The following is a 23640-nucleotide window of genomic DNA, read 5'->3' as shown; positions in this document are numbered from 1 at the left end:
TTAGTGCCCTGGTAAGGGTTGAGTTCTTTTCTTCCACTAGGTGAAGACAACAGAAAAGACAGCCATGGATGAACCAGGAAGTGGGCCCTCACCAGATGGAGTCTGCCAGCTCCTTGATTTTGGACTTCCCAGTCTCCAGGATTATGAGCAGTTCATTTCTGGAGCTTAAAAGTTACCCCGCTTATGGATTTTGTTATACTATTCCAAATGAGAGTATCAAAAGTGCATGCTTTGGGCTAGTGATTTCATATCTACCTGTAAGGACAGTCCAGTCACAGGTTCTATGTTTCCCTGGTGAGATGGAAATGAGTTGTTAGCCTAAAAAACACCAGGACAAGAAAAACTCTTCCGCTTTACTCCAGGCCATGTGCAGATGCAGAGTCTTAGTTTGAATCATCTGTGTGACACAGGGATTCTAAGCAGAGAGATTAATGTAAAAACTGAGGGGAGGTGAGGATCCATGTGACCTTAAAATAGGGACACTTCCACAGTCAGGGTTATGGAACAAGTTTGCAATGCCTTCACAGGAGGGAATAAGCCACATGCAGCAGCCCAACAAATACATTTTGTACCCCAAGAACTAAAGATAAGAAAATAACCTGAAAGCTTGAAATAAAGAGTTTAAAATTTTTGAAGAGATGAAGGAAAGAATAGATACTTTAAGCCTTAACACAAGAGCAGAACAAAAGGAAAAAGGACAGGTAGGCTTGAGAAACATCTACACAGAAATTCTAGGAAAGACATAATGTAGTTATGAAAATAAAGAGGATCCATGAAGTCAAAGATGGGAGAAAAAAGGGCTTAGCCTTTCAAAAGCTGTTTCTATTGATAAAATCGTTAAGCATTCCATGAATTGGGTGCGATTTTAGACATTTCAAATATGTTAACACAGTTCATCTGTGCAGAAGAACTCGGTTTTTTATTCCTTCCTTCCCTCCCCTCCCCTCCCCTCCCCTCTCTTTCCCTCCCCTCCCCTCCCCTCCCCTCTCTTTCCCTCCCCTCCCCTCCCCTCCCCTCCCCTCCCTTTCCCTCCCTTCCCCTTCCCTTCCCTTTCCCTTCCCTTCTCCTCCTCCTTCCCTCCCTCTCTTCTTGCTGTCACCCAAGGTGGCCTGGGGCTCACGAGACAGGAGCAGTTCCCAGGACTGTCAAGGACTGACAACATTGTTGATACCATTGTGCTTTCCACAGATCATCTCGTGGACTCCGAGCGCCCCTCGCTGTGACATTCTCATCACCTGCATCTTACAAGCCACTGATTTCTCAGCACTCAGTTACCAAGTACTCTAGTTGGAGTTTAAGTCAAGGCAAGTTGAGTCCATGATCCAAGCTCTTTAACAACGATGCTAGGGAGCCAGGGGGTGTATTCATCTCAGGCATCGGGTACCGCTGGTTAGGGAGTGCAGCCTCTGACTGAATCCAAATGTTCCAAAGTGTAAGAGTAAACCGCGCCTCTCCCACTCAGCCTCTCCAGAGACAACCAGGGTTCCCCGTGTCTCGTGTGACCTCCCAGAGTTATTCATGCCTCTGGAAGCAGGTGTCCAGAGATGCAGTTACACCCACCTACCTCACAGATAATATTCCTTTCTTCCTCTTCTATGGAACTTTCTACTACACCTTATTCTCTATCTTGCTGTTTTCATTCAATACTATCTTGGGAGAGTATTTTGTAGTAGTAAATAATGCTACTAATATAGGATGTTTACTATTACTAATAAATAGTCAGTACAGAATAATAACTGAACAGGGAAATGTTTCCTCATTCTTGGTTGTGACTGCAGAATATTCCAGGGTAGGTGTTTAACCAGGGCTGGGGCTGTAGCCCAGTGGTCTGGCGAGTGCCAGCATCCCCAAGGACCTGGATTCGATCACTGACAACGCAACAGCGTAAGTTACTTAACTAGACCTGTGTGATGAGCACAGGTGACTCGTGGTCTCCTACCATTCCACTGAGTACCTTTTTGCATGGTCTTCACCCAGGTGGAGAGGCTGTTCCTGACAGTTGAACTGCTCCGTCAAAGCCAAGTGTAATTGTGATGTCAACTCTACCTGACTATTTTATTATTATGATTTCTTTTGTTGTGGGAGTGGGGTTTGAACTCAGGACCTCCAGCTTGCTCGGCAGGCACTCTACCACTTGAGCCATGCCCCCAGCTCTCATGGAGAGCTTTCTAAAACGACGTTTTCCCCGATGATAAAGACACATGGAAAGCCCCTAAGCTCCCCTACTGATATTGGTAAATGCTCAGGTCCTCACTGTGACCACACTGGGGCACGCTTCCGAGCCGTACTGATGGATACACATACACGTGTACACAACTTGGACTTCACACTACTTACCTAGTTATTTTAATCTAGCCTTCTGCCCTGGACTGTTTTTTTGTTTTGTTTAAATATTCTTCATAAGTGGCATTTCATGATTGCAATAATATTTCATTATACAACCATGGCACAATTTATTAACCTATGTCCTTAATATTAGACACAGTGTTTCTCATTCTTCCATATCTTAGAAGCCTCTGCAATGAATATGGCTGTATATATGCCACTGTTCCAATTTCTGTTTTATTTCCTAGTCACTTGTTATTCTAGCCATTAGAATCAAGGACTACAAATTGGACTATGACTATCGTTGAGTCTTAGAGGAAATTTAGCAAAAGGTGACATCTACTGTGTCCTTTATTTTTTTTTTGAGACTATGCTGCCCAGGCTGGCCTTGAACTCCCAGACTCAAGAGATCTTCCTGCCTCAGTTTCCTGGTAGCTGGGACTACAGGCATGTATCTCCAAGCCCAGCTCTAATATTTTCTTATATATGCAATGCTTACTTATTATTTTAAAAAATCAGAAAACAGCAAAACTAAAAGAAAAAAACAAAAAAAAACCAAACCCAAACTGTCAGGCTAGGTGTGGTGGTGCACACCTATAATCCCAGTACTGGGAAGGTTGAGCTTCAATGTCAACCTGGACTATATGGCAAGACCCTGTCCCAAAATAAAACAAAAACAAAAATATACCCCCCCACTCATCATCACAGTCTTTATCTGACATTGTTGACTTTCTTTCCAGCTTTTTTCTATTCAAATATTTTTGTAAAATTATCATGAAATATGATTCAAAAACGCAACTTTTAAGTTTTGCCAAGTTTGAGCTAAAAATGACATCTCCTTTTAACTTGTCATATTTGTTGCAAATATTTTCTCAGTTTCTTGATTTCTTCATTGTTTATGGTGTTCTGACTTGGTGTGGCCAGATCTGGAAATGTTTCTCTCATCCGAGACCCTTAAACACTTCTGGACTTGAGGACGTGGTGTCAGTAACACTGAACGGGATGAAGGCCAGTGTAAGGGGCAGAGGATGGCCTGGTTCACTCAGCAGTGCTTAACACTCGTGTGTGTGTGTTCATGTGTGTGTGGTGTATGTATGTGTGTGTAGTGTGTGTTGTGGTGTATTGCGTGTGATGTGTGTGGTGTGGTTTGTGTATGCATGTTTGTGGTGTGTGTGGTGTGTGTGGTGTTTGGTGTATATGTGTGATATGTGTGATGTGTGTATGTGTGTTTGTGGTGTGTGTTTGTATTTGTGGTGTGTGTGTGTGTGTGTGTGTGTGTGTGTGTGACAGAGATGGACCATGAATGATTCTCTCCCCAGGAGGGAGACCAGATAACTGCATCCAATAGTGGGGCCATGGGGAGGAAATAGGGCTCCTGCTAAGGAAGGAACAAGCAAGGAAGGCTTCCAGGAAGAGGGGACATTTGAGCTGGGCCTGGGCATGGGATATGTGAACTTGAGGTACCAGGGTATCATTGAGGGTGGACATTGTCACCTTCCTTCTAGGAGGGGAGCAAGCAGACACTGGGGTGTACTGGTCAAAAACCTTGTCCTTCAAGTGACTGGCAAATACAGGCTGCCCCCACCTTGAATCTTCCTTTGCAAATTTGGAATTCCAGAGCGAAGTGTCCATTTAATTTGCAACAATATATGCAACAGTAGCAGAAAACCTTGCTGTGGTTATGGGAATTGAATTGGAGAAAGAATGAAGTCTCTCTCTCTCTCACTCTCTCTCACTCTCTCTCTCTCCGCTCCCCCCCGCAAACAGGGGCTCACTACGTAGTCCAGGCCCTGGAACTCTCAATCCTCTTGCCACAGGCTCCTGAGCGCTGGGATTACAGATGTGACCCACCATGCTTGGCCAAATGATTTTTTTTCTGTGCTGCTGGAGATGGAACCCAGGGCCCTGAGCTACTAAGCAAGGGCTCTACCACTGAGTTACCGCCCCAGCTACCGAGCAAAGGATTTTCTGTCCTTCTGGAAGACCCGTCCTTGAGGTAATATAGATTTAATTTAAATAACATGAAGCAGGAAAAGGTAACCCTCACATCTCTGGAGCAGGCTGTGGACACTCTCTAGGGCCTTATGCCGTGAGGCAGCCTGCCAAGTGTTCTTGGCCAGTGATGGCTCATAGTCAGCCAAAATGTCAGGGCCCTAATCTACAGCTTAGCCCACCAAAGAGTGCTCGCTGTCTCTGCCATACTGATCCTACCAGTCTTGACTTGTGTCAAGTGGATCTGTGACCTACTAACCCACTCTCAGGCCACAGTGATTGGTCCAAGGAGTGAGTGTTTAACCTGAGCTGGGCCAATCAGAGAGCTCTACTGAACAAGGCTGCGTGCTCTCCTGTTTGGGGCTTTGGAGCTGAGGAGGCACCATCTACCAGATCATTTGAAGAGAATGAGATAACGACGGGCAAGAGAAGCAGAAACAAAAGGAGCTAAGGGTCCCATCCCCCATCACACCATCCTGTCCATCTGTCCATCTGTTACGACACCAGCATCTTACTCAGGAGCCCCTTTTTGGCTTAGGCTGGTCTGAGTTGGGTTACTGTCATTTGCGATGAAAACAACCCTGCCTGCCACAAGCAGGAGTAAGAGGCTTTGCTTCTCATCTACTTTTGCTGTTAACCGTTTATTTTTAAATTTTTTAAAACATTTTTTTTTGTTTTGATGGAACTGGGGTTTGAACTCAGGGCTTCATGTTTTGCAAAGCAGGTGCTCTACCACCTGAGCCACACCTCCAGGCCAGTTTTTGCTGTGGTTATTTTGGAGATGGGAATTTCTTGACTTATTTACCAACTGGCCTCAAACTGCAGTCCTCCCTATCTCAGTCTCCCTAGTACCTAAGTAGGTGTGAGCCACCAGCAGCACCTGGCCAAGACTAATGTTCTTTAAAATTTTTCCCATATACACATATTAGTAGTAATATTCCAACTTTTTAAAAATTTACAGTAATACAGAATATTTGTTACAGAAACTTACACCATACTAGTGAACAAAAAGAAGGAAAGGACCTCTATCCCTAGATAGTCACTCTTAGCCACCTTGGCATTTTCCCAGCCTCCTTTTGCTATCTATCTATCTATCTATCTATCTATCTATCTATCTATCTATCATCACCTATCTTCCTCCTATCGTCTATCTTTAATCTATCATCAATCTCTCTTTCCTCTAGCAATCTGAAACAACACTAGCTAATCCAGCACTTATTTTGCAAAGTGAAAGGCATGATTTCCTATGTATCTCAATTTTCCCAATGATCCTTAGCCCCCATTTATAGATGAGAGCATTGAAGTTCAGAATAGCTCAGCAAGGTAGAGAAAACAGGCTCAGAAAGGCTAGGGATTTACCAAGGACTGGTAGTCACCTTGGAACGGTGCGGCAGGGCCAATCCTCCAACACATGAGTCTTTGGGAATGTATTACACCAGAACCATAACACATGGGGCAGCGCTCCATTCCCTTTTATGGCCAAATAACGTTCCACTGTGTAGATATACCACATTTTGTTCATCCTTCCACCAGGTGATGGACATGTGGCTTGTTTCTACTTTGGGGTCATTATAAAGAATTAATTATGAAGAAAAGGGAGGGGAGAGCTTCTTTCTGAAGTAAATGAGAAAGGTTTGAAAGCAAATGATAAAAATTTTAGTCTGGGAGGGCTCACCTGAGGCCAATATGGATAATTAGGGAGAGACAGTCAATAAAAGAGGTTGGAGGTGGGCATCTGGAAGGAAAAGGCCAGCTCGTTGGCCCCCTGCCCTCCTGGGCTTCTGGACAATGCCCACCTAAGGCAAAACAGAATTCCTATACCTATCTGTAATTGGGACAACCTGGATTTGATGTAAGCCATATACCAAGGACTACAACTTTAATACTTTTCTGAATGTATTTTCTAGACTCTTCTCAGTCATTTCTGTTTCATCACTGAGTTTGTATGATGGCTTACACACAGCATGTCTTTCTTTAGAAACCTGACTTATTTGCTTTGAATATTGTCAAGCTTGTTCTCATTCGCACACCTTCTGAGTTTGACAGGGAGGCTTCTCTGGACTCAGTGACATTGAAGAATTAATTTTTCTTGGGAGCCCCAGGGCCTAGGTCATGGTGACATCAGAGTCCCTGCAGCAGCTCTGCTGTGGGCAGCACCCTTTCCACCAGTGGGGTTGACTGGATTTTCGCCTGGAGATGCCATGTGTATCTTGAAGTGTGGTATCTCTGGTTGCTTTTCTCTTTCACTGTTTCATCTGCTGTGCAGAGAGTTGTCACATACAATTTAGTATACAGATTACAAGAAAATAGGATTGTGATCAAATAGGACAAGGATGGAGGTTGGGGTTTGTGGCCACTGTAATTGACGAGTGCTAGTTGCCCCTTTTGGGGAGCAAACTTTCTGTTGTTCTATGTCAGGTAGGAGCATTGTAAACTTTAGAAACATGAGAAGGATGTTGGTAATTGAAAGAGGTGGACTCTGGGGAGCCTTTGGTTTTGGCTACTCAGCTTCTGCATTTGGAGACACCTCTACCACTGGGATAGAGACCTCTAAGAACTCACGATGCCCATGCTGAAATGCAAGCACTTGCATTTCCAGCATCCCTTGCAGCTAGGTGTGTGTACGTCATCTAGGTTTTGCCAGTGGAACATACCTGCTTCTTGCTTTGATCTGAGCTCAGAGATGCCAGGATATAGGGATTGTGCCAGTTGGTTCTGGTGAAGTGGCAGCTTCAGGGCCAGCTCTAGTGAATCTGTGGAAGAGTGGGCCCAGTGCTATCAGTGGTTCACACTGTGCTTTGGGCCAGGGGGCAGTTGCATGGGGTTATGGGGGACAGGTGTGAGATGGGAGTTGACACTGCTTTTGGCCACCATGCCTGCATGGGAGCTCCCATTCTGTATGTGGAGGTGAGAGAGGGTATGTGTGTGGGGGGGAGACAGCTCTTCTTTTTACTCACAATGCCTGCTTGGCATTCAGTGAGGGGAGGCACGTTAAGCCTCTGGGCAAAAGACTTATCTTCAGCAAGTATTTATTCAGCCAGACTGTGGACTTGCTATTGGGTAGTAAACAAGCAGTTCTGAAAGACACCAGGACTGCGGATCTGTTCCTTCCATCCAAGAAATATGCAGAGCTCCAGTTGGGACAAAGGGGTATCAGTTTAGACCACAAAGTCACCAAGCAATGCCAAGTTGCCTGTGGGCTCCAGGACAGCACAGCACGTGACTCAGTGCTTCTTGTGGTTTATGTGAGGAAGCATGGCCACACCTGGGACAGTGCCGGGGCACCATTCACAATATCATCTAGAGGAACAGAGGTGGTGAAAATGTGGGGCTGGCCATGGAGACACGTGGCTGAATGCTGGGCTGAAGCAGGGGTGGGAAGGAAGGAGGGCCTGCTCCCCTTATCCCCTCATACCCCTGAGGAAGGAGGAGGGGTTCTATGCTGAACCCTGCCAAAGAATGCCATATACAATGAGGGTACCAAGACCATCAGCCAGCACAGGACATCAGGCTGGGAGAGACCCCCCTTGGGAACAATGCTCCCTTTTTTGACTGTCTTCCCAGGGGTTCTTGGGGAGAGTGATGCTTCTGAGGGGTCAGGCAGAGAAGAGGTGGGGAGAGAAGGCTGAGAGAATTTGGACCTCTGGAAACAACAGAAGAAATGAGAATTTGACCTCTGCGATGGACTTGTGTCCCCAAGTTCATGGTAGAAGTCTTAACTCCCAATGGGCCAGTATTTGGATATGAGGCTTAGGTGAGGTCATGTGGGCCTTTAAAAGAAGAAGAAGAGACCAGGATGGCTCCCTCTGCCACTTGAGGACATAGCCTGCCAGCCAGGACAAAATCCACCAGCACCTTGATCTTGGAATGGCCTCCAGGATGGTAAGACATGTTTACTGTTTAAGGCATCCAGTTCATGATGAGGTTTCATTATAGCAGTCCAAGCAGACTAAGACAATAATGTATTCACCTGACAAGCTGTTTAAATAGTTGAATTTGATTACAGAAATTCAAATGGATCAAAATGTTAAAAGGAATGGCATGAATGTCACCCATTAGGGCCAACTGGGGTGCTCACATCCTAGAAGTGTCTGCACCCATAGCTTCCTGTTCAGGCACAGCTGCCAGCCTCCTGAGGCCAGTTACCCGTGTCCCTAACATTAGACTTGAGGCCCAGTGAAAAATCTCATCTTTCTCCCTACATAGGGCTCCTTGTTTGTGGTACCCACATCCACGCAGCTGCTCAACCTGGAAACTCAACTTGGCCCTGTCCTTGACATCTCCCTCTGTGCACCTGTTAGCCATCACTTCTTCCTGTGAAACAGGTTCGTGCTAGGGTCCTTCTCACCGTCCTCTCTCTCCTTGGCCTTGGCAGCTGCCTCCTAACAAGTCTTCCCTGGCTCGGACAGCCCTGTTGGAAACCCCAGGGCAGCTTTGGGGATTCCTGGAGTCTTCCCTGACCATGCTGGAATCTAGAGGCCTGGGGACAGAACAGCCTACGATGCAGGGTGCTCCTAGATGAAGACTGGTATGTATAAATCAGGTGGGGGACGGTAGGACTCTGGTGTTTACCGAGGGAGCTCTGTTTGTCTATCAGCTCATTTCCATCCAAATGATGTGCGCACTGAATGGTGCTGATCCTGGCAGAAGCTATCAGTGCTCTACTTCAGGATGGGGGTCAGTCTTGCTTTATTTGCTTCGGTGGGTGAGGTGTTCAGTGGGAAACTCCTCATATATCAGAGAGCATGTGGGGAAGGTTGCAAGTTGAACCCAAATAATCATTTGCCCTTCTTTAATGAGATTCTGAATTTTGGCAAAATGTCTAGATTTTGTCATCTAGACATTTCCTAACCTTTCTTGCAGCTAGCTATAACCCATATGAGTAAGTCCTGGCAAAGTGTGTGTAAGTCACAGCAATGTATGCAACTTTGAGGATGTATCTTAAAGGGAAGGAAAGTGTTCTGTTTTTTTTCTGGCCAGAATGTAGATGTGATGGCTAGAACTGGAGCAGCCATATGGGACCAAGGAGTAGAGAAGCAATTCAATACATATTGAATGACCAGACTGGAGGAGTCTGTGACCCCTGACTGTGGAGTCACTGTACCAGCTCTGGACTGCCAGTGTTTATGTGTGAGAGAGAAACTACTCTGCCACTGTTGCATTGGTTTCTGGATGTAGAATTTGGAATTTGGAAACGGGACACTGCAAATAGCGTATTGAACGTGGCAATGGCTAGCGGAGTCAGGAGGCCAGCAGATGGCAGAGATATACGTTTGGTCTCATGTAATCGAAGCATTTGATGAAACTTATCTGTAGTACCTTCAAAGAGCGACCACATGCTGAATGATGTCACAGCAATGGTAGGAAGGGGTTAGGTACGGTGACAACGGTGGGAAGGGGCAAGTTGTAAATGAGGCTTGTGTGGCCTTTCACAAGGTCCTATGAAGGCCACACAAACGGGCTAGAGCCAGTGAGACCTCAGAGACAAGGAACCCCAGTCCTGAGGTGTTGAAAACACCAACTGCTTTTGTCCTCCAAACTGCAGCTGTTAACAGTGGCCTTGAGGAGGGGGAGATGAGGCTGGACTTTCCTGCCCTGCTGAAGGCAGAGCCATCTGGCAGTTCTTCGTGACGCTGGTAAGCTTGTACTTATGGCAAGCTGCTGCTGTCTTGACTGTGGGACACACTTCTGATCTAGAATTTCCCATGCAACATTAAGGGAAAGACAGGGACTGGGCATGGGAAGTCAGGCTCCTAACCAAGGGAAGGTGAGATGGGCAGAACATCCTGTTCCAAGAGTCGATGTTAGGGGAAAAAAGAGAAAGCAAACAAAATAAGTAAATAGCAGAAATCAAACATTCAGAAGAATAAAACAGACAATAACAGTATTGCATAGCTTGACTGCTTTTATATTGAGGAAGATTGTTTTTTAAGGAGTTACTATCAGAACAGGTCAGGATGAAAAAACATTCCAAATTTACAGAAAAAAACATTGCTGAGCAATTAAGATATGTTTCAAAAACAGTATGGCTTGACAGAATCCTTTGGTTGCTCCGAATGGAACAGAAGCTATCAAGATGGCAAGACAGTCAGCACGAGACACTCTGGGTTTGGTTCCAAGGGTTGAGGTCACAAGGCTTTTCCTAGGATGACAGGCAAGAACTAAGGGTGGCAATCTTATCTTTGTGTTCAACAGTGCTATGGTCTAAGGGACAACCTTTTTCTGGCCACGATACAGATTTGGGTTAATTTCATTCCCTGGAATATCAGAGCTCAGCTACTCCAGCCCAACTGTCTCCTTCTACCTAAAAGGCCACTAAGGGCAAGGGATCTTGCCTAAGTCCAGGTCTAGGCTAAGTCCTGCCTCTAAACTTTCCCCACGGATTGCTGCCTCTTCACCTCTGTAGCTGTTCACAAATGATGACTTCTGAGGAAGAAAAAGAGGCCACCCAGGCGTACAGCAGCAGCAGCACCTCACTAATCTAAAAGCAGAGGTAAGCACACACAGCTGCAGGAAGGTCGATGCAACTCTGTGATCCAGCCACTCCAGCTCCCCACTCATGGCCAAACCCAGTTGTTTTTTCCCTCTGCAAAGTCAAAACACCAAGTGGAGGATGTAGAGTGACACCAGCAGGGAGCCCATCCTGAGGAGGGCAGCACATTAGTGTTTCTGATTACATCTTCTGGAAGGTGCTGGAGCCCAGGATGTCATGTCTGCTCCATTCACATCCAATCAAATATTGACCCTGATTCTCACACTGTTCTTCACTCAGGATGAAGACTGCTTCCTGGGAGTGATTGCTGAAGGGTGTGAACCGCTGAGCCAGCAGTCTGGAGCTATGAGTTTTAACTGGTGTATCTGCAGTCCTTATGTGTGCATTTTGCTCTAATGGTTTTCTCGTCATGCCCTTTCCAGTATTTCATGGATTTTTTTTTTTCCTGGCAGGATCTGCTGGCTCTGAACTCCTGGCCCACACAGCGGCAGAACAAGGCTGGCTGCAACCTTTTTAAAGCTTTTTAGAAATTTATGTAACCATAATAGCAGCATTTTTGCAGACGTATTAAAGAGTTTATTTTTTAAAAATAATAAAGCACCCATCTCTGAGGTTATTTAGACTTCTCGAGCTTTTTACATACAGGATTATAGTGATCCATTTTTATTGAATGGCAATGATGTACCAAATATCCTGGTGGTATTTAAATTTTGTCAGCATTCCCTCCTCTTCCTCTCTTTGGTTCTTTGCTAGAAGAATTTTTCTGACTCCAGGTTGAGCAGAGCTATGGTGTGGTATCCTTTGTGTTCTTGGTCTCCCTTCTAGAAGAGGATTGCTCTCCTATTAAAAACCTGGCAGAGGCCCAGGTGTGGTGGCTCATACCTATAATCTCAGCTACATGGGAGGCAAAGATTGGGAGGAATGTGGTTCGAGGTCAGCCCAGGCGAAAAGTTAGCAAGACCCCATCTTGACAAACAAGCTGGGGGGCAGTTGCTCATCACCATAATCCCAGCTATGTGGGAGGCATAGGTGGGAGGATCAAGGTTTGAGGCTAGCCCCAGGCAAAAATGTAAGACCCTATTTGAAAAATAACTAAATCAAAAAGGGACTAGTATTTAGAGGCTCCAGTGGTAGAGTATCTGTCTCACAAGCGTGAGGCCCTGAGTTCAAACAAAAACACCCACAGTTTCTACTTGTTTGATGCTAATCAGTGAGAAGTCAATTTTGCCAGTACCCCCCACCCTAGCAGCGCCAGCTCACACTCCAGGGGAAGGAAATTCACATCCTCATGCCAGCTTAGTCCTGGGAACTTTCTCGTCTTTTACAGAGAAGGAAAACAGAGGCGCAGGCCCTCGGTGCCTGGTGGAGAGCTAGTAGTGCTGATGGGGGGTGGTCAGGAACCACGTCTCCCCACATCTCCCAGCTTTAATTCTAACCTCCGGTAGTTCGTTACACAGCACAGGCTTTCAGCACTGGGGATCGCCTCTCCCTCCATGCCACTTAACAGTAAGACATGCATGCGTGGGGAAAGGCAGAAGTACGGCAGCAGCTATGCTGGGTGTGATAAATAGAAACCCACTCCTCGGACACACTCTATCCATCTCTCAACAAGGGAGTGATTTAACTGGTCCAGGGTCTGCTAAATACCAAAATGGCTTCATCTACATGCACTGTAACACGAAAGCATTCTTCTTCTATAAATACTGTTAGAAGAAACTGGCATAGCTTCCTCTTTTGGGTACACACAAAAAAACTCGCTATTTAAAAATACCACATTAAAACGCTTATGCAATTTATTTTCTTTAAATAATAATTTGCTACAATCCTGTCACAGATTAAAAAAAATTTAACAACGGTGTTCACAAAGGCAGAATTCTTTAGGACAATCAAAATCCTAGGGTACTTAGAACAAATTAACACCAAATTGTGTTTCTATTCAGATAGTCCTCTCCTTTGAAATGAAACGGAGACCACTGTGGCTAGGGTGAATGCACACGTTTGTTCTTCTCTACTGAGATTCATTCTTTACATAAACTCAACGGTGATGTGAATCAAGTTAGGAATCCTGAGAACACTGGCCCTCAGGGGTGCGGGCACACACATGCACACCCCCCACGGGGCACCCTCGAGAAGCAGGGTTTCCCATGGTCATTTGTCAAAGTCTTTCTCAGAAGGGCCGAAGAGTCTGAACATTTAGATATTAACATACCCCCCGCCCCCCACCAGGACATTGCCTCGTTTTAGTGCGAGAGCATGAAGTAGCAGCAATCCACGTAGTAGACTCAGTAGTCAGCGCCTCTGGTCCAGGGACAGAGGACACAGTGACAGCAAGCAGAGGCGAGAGACGCGCCTGCTTCTATGCTAGTTCTCGGCGCCCCGGCTCGACCTTCACCTGAACACACATTACTCACATGGTTCAGGCACAGGTGTGAACCTGAAGGAGAAACGCAGGGGGAAAGCAGGCACGTTTTGGACGTGACTCTCAGGAATCTGGGGAGGGGTGAGAGATGAGAGAGGCAAAAGGGAGGGCAAAAAATGCACTGCTTGTCCCTCATCCGAGGTCCCTGTGTCCTGCACATGTACATTCACCAGGGTTCCTGGTGTCGGGGGTAAGCAGTGACCGCTAACTGCTCCAGTCCTGCCTAGAGGCACGGGAAACTCAGCCCAGAGGCCTACACACAACACACGAAACACCTAAGCAACCCTAGGAAACCCACTGGCCACTGTCAGGGGATCAACAGCACTGCTGGTGCCCTCTCTGGTTGCCCAAGGAGGCCCACAGGGCACAGAGATGCCTAGGGAGGAAGGCATTTGGACAGACCCCAAACCGAGATCCCCTTTTGCTATTTCTCTCCAGTCTAAAGGAAGCCACAGCGGCATGCATATCTACACCAGCTCCCGTGTCCAGGATGCCTCTTCCTCAGAAATTTAAAGTGCCGGGTTCACATGTGCTCATCCCCTGCCCACAACGACCCGTTCCTCTTGGGGCCTCTGGAGGAAGGCCTGTCCCCCTGGGGAAGGAGGAATGAACACTTCACAGTTGTCCTAACTGGGATCCAGCCTCTGGACTAAGCCTTCTTCATACACACGAAGGATCGCTTCGCACACAAACTTGTACTGGCTCTGGAAAAGAGGAGAAAGCTGTCAGGTCCGGAAGCCCCAGGAATGCTGCGTCCTGCTTCCCATGCCCGAGTCTGCAGTGTTTGTAACCACTCCCTGAGAGCTGGGCTGCAGGCTGGGGAACAGTGGGGTAAACTCAACTCCCGCACAGTGCAGGGAGGGCTGCCCCAGGGGAGGTAGACAGAGGGTTGCAGAAACATGGCAGAGCTGGCTGTCTGGGGAACTGAGGGAAGAGCCCAGGTCCCTGTGGGGTGGTCATTGTAGAGGACAGCCCATTATGGGAAGAGTAGTCAGGACTGGAACACCTGGGTTTTGAGTGGTGGGGTGGGGGTGGCACATAGGTGGGCTGGGATCTGGGTGGGGGACACCCTTGCATGGGGCAAGGTGTCTGGATTTTGTCTTAAAAACGAGGCCACAAAAAGATGCTCTGCAGAGTGTAGTTATTTATACAGTTGTCCCTCAGCATCGGTGGTAGACTGGTTCCAGGACCCTGTTGATCCCCAACTGCACAGATGCACAAATCCCTTACATAACACGGCAGTGTTTGCATGCCATTCAGGAACACCCTCCCCACATCCTTCTGCATGCCTCAAATCACCTCTAGACGCTCACAATACCTAACACAATGGAAACGCTGTGCAAACACTTCTTAAACTGTATTGTTTAGGGAATAATGACAAGAAAAAAGAGAGAACACATTTGGTACAGATACAATTTTTTTCCCTAATATTTTTGATCTGTGATCGCCTGGATCCTTGGCTGTGGAATTCATAGATATAGAAAGCTAAGAAGCATATTTTAGGGAAGTGTGCAAAAAAACCAAAAGCATTTAAAAGAAGCCTCTCTGGTTACGAAAATCTACCAAGGCGATGGGCTTTCTTTTTAACCAGCAACGAGGTCTTCCATACCACAAAACAGACCTTACATATGTAAGCTGAGTTTTTCCCCACTTGAACAGATTTCCTGGGTACAAACTAATATAACTACAAGGGCTCACCATCTATTAGGAAAATCTCACAAACTGTCCCTGAACCTGTCACAACACAGAGCTGGCTGGAACATAAAGTTCTTGTGCTTTCCTTGGCTATCTCTTCCTCACCCATTCTGGGGGTCTTGCCTAGAGGTCACTCCTTCAGGAAGCCTTCCTTGCCTTTCCAAGGTGTGCTTTAGGTGCTCTTCTAGCATGTTCTCAGATACCTCTGGAACCTTGCCCCTGTCTGCTGAGATTACAAAGGACTAAGCCAGTTCTCCTACTGGATACAAGTTTGGGTGTCTCTCACTTGCACAGTTATCTGATGAATGAATGAATGTGGGATAGTCCCATTTTGCAGATGGGAATAGTGAAGCTAGGAGAGAGGCTCTTAGGGGTCAACCTTCGGGCTGACCAAATCACATTTTTTCTACACCACCACCCTTCCTCTTTGGCAGGTCTGGGGTAAAATACAGAGATGTCCACAAGGACACCTGCAGCACCAAGTGCTCAGTCACAAACGGCTGGAGAGAGCCCAGAGAAGCAGAGAGAGTGGTGTGTGTGCTGCAGCTCGGCTCCTGCTGTCTTCTGATAGGCTCCCTGTGCAGAACGGAGCCGAGCTGCTCCCTGGCAGTGTGGTGGGCGGGGTGGCCAGAGGCAGCAGAACACAGGTGTGTGCTGGGGAAGCATGCAGTCCTCTGTGACCATGGGCTCGTGACTCAGTCTCCTTGAGTCTCAGTCTCGTCACAAAGCCTTTCGCCCATACCTGTTCCAGTGCAAGAGCTCAGGATGTATGAACCATCATCATTTGTATTACTGGATTTCTACTCACTGATGTCTGCACCATCATGGCGCGCTGGCCTCGCATTTTCCGAACGATATCCAGTGGGTAAACGGGCAGGTTTCTCTCAATTAAGCACATGGCTGTTTCCATAGTGACCAACACACCCGTTCGGCCTATTCCAGCGCTGGAGAAGAAAGAAGCAGACTTGGGATTTGCCTGAGCAGTATGTCTTTGTGGCCAGCTAAACTGTTACCCAATGTCCACTACCCAGTCCAGGGAGACCTGGCCTTGGTCTCTGGTGTGCTGTCAAGCTGGATGAAAAAGTAGTCTTCATAGGTCCTAAAGCAGGGGCTTAACGACCAGTGGAAAGAAACCTTTCAGGGCAAAATTCACTTTTCTTATTCACACCTGCTGTGCAGGCCAGGGAACTTCGTCATAGAGGGAGATGTGGCTACGACTTTCCTCTTTGGCTCTGGGCTATTCACACACATTTATGAGTTTGTACAAGCATATAATTTTGTGGGATCTAGGGTGGGTTTGGTGTTTGCTGATTTTCTCCATGTCTTTCCCAAGGGTTATTAAGTATTTAAACCAAAACAAGCCACAGTACCTGCAGTGAACTAAGACGTGCTCCCCGTCCACCCTCAGGGACCTCACATAGTTCACAAATTCCAGAAAGTCTGAAGAGTCATCTGGCACACCGTGATCAGGCCATGCGACATACTGGAGATGTGTCACAGTGTGTTCTTCCCCAGTCTGCAGAAGACGTAGCAGTTTAGGTGAGTAAATCAAGATAGAAGGATTTGACCCACACAAGAGCAAGGGTGACCCTGTCTCCAGTGTTCTTTCTCCCACTGTGTCCAGCTCTGCTGAGGCCCCTGCCAACCCTCTGCCCCTAGGACCCTTTTCATGGGACTTAGCTCAGGCCACCTCCCACAGCACTGCCTTCTCAAACTCTTGTGCCTAGCGCCACTTCTTCCTTATGTTCCTAGGGCATTTATAATTAGGGACGCACACACACTTTTTTGTGGTGCTGGGGATCCAACCCAGGCCTGCACTCTATCCCTGACCTATACTCTCAATCCCTTTTTTGTTGGGGCACAACAATAAATGTAAGAAGCTTTATCGTTTTCATCATTTTAAGATGTAAGGTTCAGAGGTATTCTGAACCTAATACTTCACAGTGTTAGGCCACCACTACCACTATTTCCAGAGCTTTGAAAAATTTTTTCTTTTAGTTTTTTTGAGTCAAGGTCTTTCTGGCTGAACTTGTGACCCTCCTGCCTCAGCCTTCCAAGTCCTGGAATTATAGCTGTGTGCTCCCATGCCCAGCTCAGAACTTCAAAAAAAAAAATCACCCAAACATAAACTCTGTAGCCAGAATAATATAACTCCCCATTTTCCCCCTTCCTCTAACACAGGGTCAACAATGTTCTCCTTTCTGTCTTTACGAATTCGATTATTCTAGGTTCTTCATGTAAATGGAATCCTAAGTATTTGTTCTTCTTTGTCCTCTTTCACTTGCACTAAGTCCTTAAGGTTTGTCTATGTTGTCACAGGTGTCAAAATGTCCTCCTTTTCAAGGCTGACTGCTACTCTGTCACCTAGATTCCCCCATTTTGTCCACCAAGGTAGCCCTATGCATACTGACCCTGGCTCTCTGACAGGTAGTTTTGTGTCTTTACTGACCTGCCCACCAGATGACAAGAGAACAGACCTGGCTGTAAGGCCCCACTAGGACCACAGGGTCTACTGATTAGGCACTTGCCCCTCCACTGTGCCCTCAGACTGCTGCTCACCTCGGTGTTTGTGACCAGCATCTCTCGGGACACATAGGCAATGGTGCAGTCCTCTGAGCGACACTGGATGTGAAAGATGCCATGGTCCATGACGGCAGGAGGATCGGGCCAATATTGGTGACACTTGGTCTGTAAGAAACCACTGAGGTAAATTAGCCTCCTCTGTGGAAGGCACACTGGTCAGGCGTCCAGCCCATCCGTGAGAGCCGATGGGAGAAGAGGAACTCAAGAAGAGGTCCAGCTGCTGTGTGGGTGCAGTCTTTGTCCCCTTCTGCAGAGTGGGGTGGGGTCAGCCTACTAGGGACTAACTGGACTTGGCTGGAGCCTGCAGGAGGACAGGGGACTCCCTCCTCTTTCTCTTCTAAGCTCCTTCACTGGAAGCACAGCACAGGCTTCTGAGCAACCTCCACTCACCCCGTCTCACTTAGGTCCAGTCAGGTCCCTTAGGCCCCTTCTCTGCTCTCAGTAGACCCTCCTGGCACTGCTCTCCTCGCCCTCTACCCTGTCTCACAGGTGGGGGCTCCAGTGCAGGGTCAAGCATGCACATCTGGGTGTCAGACAGAGCTCCACTGGAATCTCCTCCCTAACCTGTTCCATGACTGTATGAGCCACGACTGAACAAGCCACTTGGCCTCTGTAGTCAGGATGCAACTTAAGAAATAAATTCCCTGGGGAGGTGCCACATACGCCTGGCTAACAGATAATGAGGGCGAGGAAGTTGTTAGAGTTCTGTGCTGCTCCAAACCTCTTCCTGTAACCTCCTGTCATTGTCATGGCAACCTGGGGCCCTTACTGTTACAGTAAACCCATTTGCCTCTGGTCCAGTGAGATGAGGTCACTGGGATCCAGAGTTGCTACTTCACCCTGAACACCTACTGTAGGATAGGGCTGAGGGCCAAGGAAATTTGTCCTTAATCCTCAAAACAACCTGAGAGGCACTGTGCCTCCTTTCCAGTGATGAGGGCCCTGAGGCTGAGTCTGTTGACAATTACACAGATAGGATGTCAGAATCCAAACACCTCCTCTGACCCCAGAGCCTGTGCCTTAAATTACTTACAGGAAAAGAAAACATTCCATATGATACATCTAAAGATATAAAAATTAATCATGCCCAGAAGAAACATCTGATGGAAGGCGAGGAAGAATGGTCTTCCCAAGTGAAAAGAGATTCCTCTAGGAAGAATCCCCTGAGTCTTGAGGGACAGTACAGTGAAAGCCACTGTGGGTAGAAATGAGGAAAGGGAGGAATCGGGCCTGCCGTGGTAGGCCTTGACTCTTTCTCCACCTATAGCACAGTGCCAGGTGTGTGGCCTCTGACCAGTGTTCACCTGGTAGGAGTCCATCTCTACTAACTGCACAATATAACTGCACAATATGGTAGAAAACAGAGGATATGCTGGAAAGTTCATCTCTCAGAAAAAGAGAGGGGCATAGCTGTTCCCCTGGAATGACCCACTGACTCCCAACCTGGAAGAACTGGGGGAGGTACTGAGGATGAGAAGGGGATTGCAAGACAAAGGTTCATCCAAGAGTCTGTAAGAGAAGGGGTGGGGGGGACCATGCACCCTGGATTTCGGAAGAACATGTTTCTAACAATTGATAAATAAACAGTAAGTTCCCAGAACCAGAGCTGCTGAGAGCATGCTGTGCTCAGGGGAGATGGAATCTAATGCAGAAAGCCGATACGAGCAGCCGAATGGATTCCATTAGAAAGAAAAGAGCTGGAAACAAACCTGCTGGGTCACATGGCAACCTCAGATGAGCTTGGGTTCAGAGTGGACACCAACAACAGAGGAGGGGAGAAAGGCCTTTTCTCCTGAGCTGGAGCAAGCACAGCGAGGGAAAGAAGGGGGCTGCCATTCAGGGCAGATCACCTGTCACCAACCGTTCCTGTGGGGGTTCCCCTTTCTCTGAGAAGAAAGAGAACTGTCCAGCTGAAAAGGGAAGAGAGAACTTTAAAGGAGAAAGAGGGGGCCAACACAGACAAGAAGCCAGTCAGGGTCGAACCATCGAATGGGCTCAGCTGTCGGCTCTAAGGAGATGCACTATGAACTAAGAGAGCCTACAATATAGTAGTGGCACCTCTACAAACTGCTTCTGAGAAAATGTGGAGCCACCCAAAGTAACAGAATTCAGGGCCACAGGAAGGCAGAGAGATCCCAGGAGGGAAGGGCAAAAGACTTGATGTTTATTACCTTTAAAATAACCAAATAGCACAGATTTGAGACCGCAAAGTACAGATACCAGTGGTTCACTGGGAGACTGGGTTTCCATTAAGCAACACAGAACTACGTGGTTCTGTGTTTTGTTTCTGATGCGGTATTTTTGACTGTGCCTTAGAGAGAGCCACAATGTGGGGCTCCGTTTTAACATTACCTCCCTAGTACCTGAACTCTGTTTTTACAATGGAGACTGAGAGCTACGGGTTCAGCCTGGAAGGCAAGAGACTTTAGAATTTAATAGCACTGTTTTTCAAAAGGATTTTTGCATCTTCACACATATTTTCTATTTATGGCAAGTGATACGGAACTTCCAGTTAAGAAATCTCTTTCAAAGGAAATTTACTAAAACCAAATAAGTGAGTCGATTTAAAGAAAAATATTAAATAAGACTACAAAATAAATGGAGGACAAATGGTTCTGGGAAGCATCATTAAGGTGGCACCCAAATTACTACTACCCCTGATAACATTTATATAGTATTTACTGTGCGCTAAGCACTCTTCCTAGAGGCAACCCATATCAACTCATTTAATTACCCCACAATCCCACAAGGTAGGTGCTACTATTAAACCATCTGACACAGTTCAGAAACCACACAGGTAGGAAGCAGTAAAGCCAGGAGTTGAACTTGGGAAGTATGGCTTTCATATCTACCCTCTAATTCACTACACCACATACTCAGATAGCTGCAGGCACTTTAGAAAAATAGTACTGAGAGCTGGCTTAGGGAACCGGGGTTCCCTAAGTTCAAAAAAGGTACAAGTAAATTTATTTCATATTAAAACAAAAACAGACAAAAATGAGACTTCCAGACAGAAGCATAGTTAGGTACATGTCGATTTTAGGCAAGCCTTATGGTCTGACATGGTAACTGGGCAGATCAGAAATGGGAGAAATGGGAGCACAGCAGAATTAACAATTGCTCTCCAACATGTGCTCTCAATGCCTCTGAGGAATAGCATTCAGGAGGAAGTTTCTACTGTCTTTTTACAATTTTTCATCAGTGACTTATGTGATGAGAAGAGACCAAATCTGAGTGATGAGAGGCCAGGAGTGATAACTAATGAAAAAAAAAAAAATAAAGGAAGTACCAAAGAGTTCTCTAAAGGCCAAATATGAGGCTGAATCTGATGACAACGATGATGATGGCAGTAACAACGGAACCAGAGCAGCATTTGCTGGACACTTGAAGCATACAGTTATCTAAGCTCTCAGTTTCCACCAACCCTCTATGGTGGACACTACTGCCAGCTCCACTGCACATTCAGGAGAGCTCAGGGTCAGAGAGATTTAGTAACTGCTCAAGAGCACATTTCAATCCATGGCTCCAGTATGCAGATGGATGGAGGTTCTAAGAGTCAAGGGCATGAGCACTGACGGGAAGAGACTGGTTCATGGCAATATCAAGACAAGGTCCACACAATCTCTGCTGACCACGATCTTAAGGAAACCCAAGGTTATTTCAGATATCTGAAGGGACATTGCAGAGATGGGTGGGGAACTTATTTTATGTCTTCTACATAGCAGAACTAAATGAGGGTGGTGGTTAAAGGTGTCATGTTCGTTGAGAGAATATTTTTGTTTCTTTTTTTTTCTTTAAAAGACTTGAGCATCCATCCACATGATGGATCCTGGAAGAGTTCTGGTAGAGCTGCCTATCTGAGACAACACTTGTAAAAGCCCTTTGCAACCCATGGGACTCTAAGGAATTAGTAAGAATTCTTATTTTATTGTTTAAGGTGGGAAAGAAGGCTGACATCCTCAAAGGTACTACCCATTCCAAGTCCTGTGTATTCTCATTTTCAACATGGATTTCTCTGGCACTATGAATAACACACTGCGGTGGGAACCTTGGGAAGAGATGATATCCAGATCACTCAAAGCAGGTGGTTTCAAACTAATCTATATTTGGTTTTAGAATGTGCTTCTGAATAAACATTTCATAATGAAGATACCAGATGTATCTAGAGTTAGGGAATTCATGCCAGAAGTATGCCTTGCATGCTGACTTTTACATCATCAGTGACCTGTTTCTATGGGAAATGGTATGACAATATAATTTATCTTACTCTTTTTTGGTGGTACTAGGGTTTGAATTCAGGGCTTTGCGCTTGCTTGGTAGGTGCTCTACCACTTGAGCCAGGTCCCCAGCCAATTTCTCTGACTTTTTACACACTGTTTACCTGGTACACATTGCTCCTTCGGGACCAGCAGTCAATACAGGGGTTGTGGGGCTGGTGGGGTAAGTCAAGTGGAATTGTCTCTGGATTGTTATATAATGGGTCCAAGGAGAGTGGGCAGCAGGAGGGCTGAGATTCCTGTTGTTGGGGATGTCCAGTTGGAGGCTCCCAACAGGAGATGCACAGGTCACATGGTGCTGGACCAGGAGACCCTTCCCTGTCCTGAGATTCATGTTCCTCACAGAATGGTGTGACCCCACACATGGCTGCATTGGAAATCAAGCCACTTACCCGCCCTCGCTCTGTGAGGGTCGTCAACATGACAATGAGTGACAACTTCTGATCCCAGACAACTTGCCAAAATTGTGCACAGGTGTGTGGCAGGGGTCCCTGAGCGGCGATGTACTTGTTCGCAAGGTTAGCAGCAGGAATTTCCATCTAATAAGAGATTGGTGAGGCATTAGAGCGTGTCACTGCCAGATGGTAGACAAGATTCTGCATTTTAAACTCTCCCTGTGGCTAGCTGAATCACTTCACAAAAATGCCTCTTTCCAATTCACAGAGAAGAAAAAAAAAAATCAAAGAAAAAGTGATTTCTACAAATTCTTGAAAAATATTTGACAATAATGCTAGTACCAGGAACTTTAAGATTTAACCATATGATACTCAGTAGACAAACCCCAGAAATGAGCATTCAAGATGGGAGAAGAATTTAAATGACTTTAATTGCTCTATTCTAAATGTAACCAGTATTAATTATCTGTGTTTTCAGCAATACATGCCAGTTCCCACCCAAGTCTTCTCCCGTGCAGGGTTTTCCATCAAAATCTATGTAATTTCATTTATTTGATTTTTAAACAGCTTTACTGGGATATGCTTTATATGCTGTGAAATTAGGGCAGGGACTATCTACTTTTACATGCATATAAACTATATGGGTTTATACTACAATTCTATTGAACTTTGCTTTCTTCATGGCTTCTAATGGTTATACCATTAATTTGGTCAATCTTGATAGTAAATGTTGAAATGTCTTGAAATGAACATTTCTCCCATCCTGCTCTGTTTTTACCTTTTCCCTTCAGGACTGAATCCTTTCTATGACCAAACACTCACAACAGGTTGAACTTTGAACTAGCACTGTGATCCACTCTCTCCTAGATAGGGAAGTATTTAATGGTGTCCTCAATCCTGTGTAACAGGAGGAGACTGGATTTCATGGGGGTTGCCAACCCCACCATTTCTGATGCTTTTATGACACTGGGAGGACTGGAGGCATGATTAAAGTGGTAGAGCAACTGCCCAGCAAGCATGAGGCCTCAGTTCAACCCCCAAACAAAACCCAAACCAAGAGATACCAGGAATGACAAAAGTCCATGGGTTCATGAATCCCAGAGGAGTGCTGGAATCACTGATCAGACTAATTTTTACTAGGGAAGTTCTTGATATTTTGCTATAACTTGAGACATCCAGGAAATCATGTTTGTTTAGACTGGGTAGACAAAAACCTGAGGGCCAAATCTGTCTGTTACCTTGCAAGCTAAAAGTGGTTTTCAATATTTTTAAATGGCTACATTTTCAATGCAAAGATCAAATAGCTACCATCTGGCCCTCTACTAAAAGGTGCAGATTCTGTGTTTCAATGAAGAAACTGAGGTTCAGAAAGGTTAAGCAAGTTGCTCAAGACACATTTTCAGAGAAAAAAAAAAATGAATGCTTTCCCCATAATGGGTGAACTTTTCCTTTTGTTCTCTT

At 46.1% G+C, this 23640-nt stretch overlaps 1 protein-coding gene and 1 long non-coding RNA gene across 15 annotated transcripts in view; one reads left to right on the top strand and one right to left on the bottom strand.

The window, feature by feature from the left end:
- LOC141415391 (uncharacterized) overlaps positions 1 to 11530 on the top strand; it is a 41259-nt gene extending 29729 nt beyond the window's left edge. Inside the window, exons 2-3 of the long non-coding RNA XR_012440351.1 lie at positions 8693 to 8845; positions 9863 to 11530. This is a non-coding gene — a long non-coding RNA (uncharacterized lncRNA). The remainder of the gene's footprint in view (positions 1 to 8692; positions 8846 to 9862) is intronic.
- Positions 11531 to 12570: 1040 nt separating this feature from the next.
- The window catches only part of Ptpn3 (protein tyrosine phosphatase non-receptor type 3), a 140068-nt gene continuing 128998 nt past the window's right edge, over positions 12571 to 23640 (bottom strand). For all 14 annotated transcript variants that reach the window (XM_074051295.1, XM_074051296.1, XM_074051301.1 and 11 more), the window contains 5 exons: positions 22177 to 22323; positions 17484 to 17612; positions 16295 to 16440; positions 15733 to 15868; positions 12571 to 13933 (listed from right to left, as the gene is read on the bottom strand). In XM_074051295.1, coding sequence (XP_073907396.1) covers positions 13856 to 13933; positions 15733 to 15868; positions 16295 to 16440; positions 17484 to 17612; positions 22177 to 22323 — 636 coding nt within the window. In that variant the 3' untranslated portion in view covers positions 12571 to 13855. The remainder of the gene's footprint in view (positions 13934 to 15732; positions 15869 to 16294; positions 16441 to 17483; positions 17613 to 22176; positions 22324 to 23640) is intronic.

Source organism: Castor canadensis, chromosome 13 (assembly GCF_047511655.1).
Source record: "Castor canadensis chromosome 13, mCasCan1.hap1v2, whole genome shotgun sequence".
In the NCBI taxonomy this organism is placed as follows: Eukaryota; Metazoa; Chordata; class Mammalia; order Rodentia; family Castoridae; genus Castor; species Castor canadensis.
This window is presented reverse-complemented; position numbering and strand designations above follow the sequence as displayed.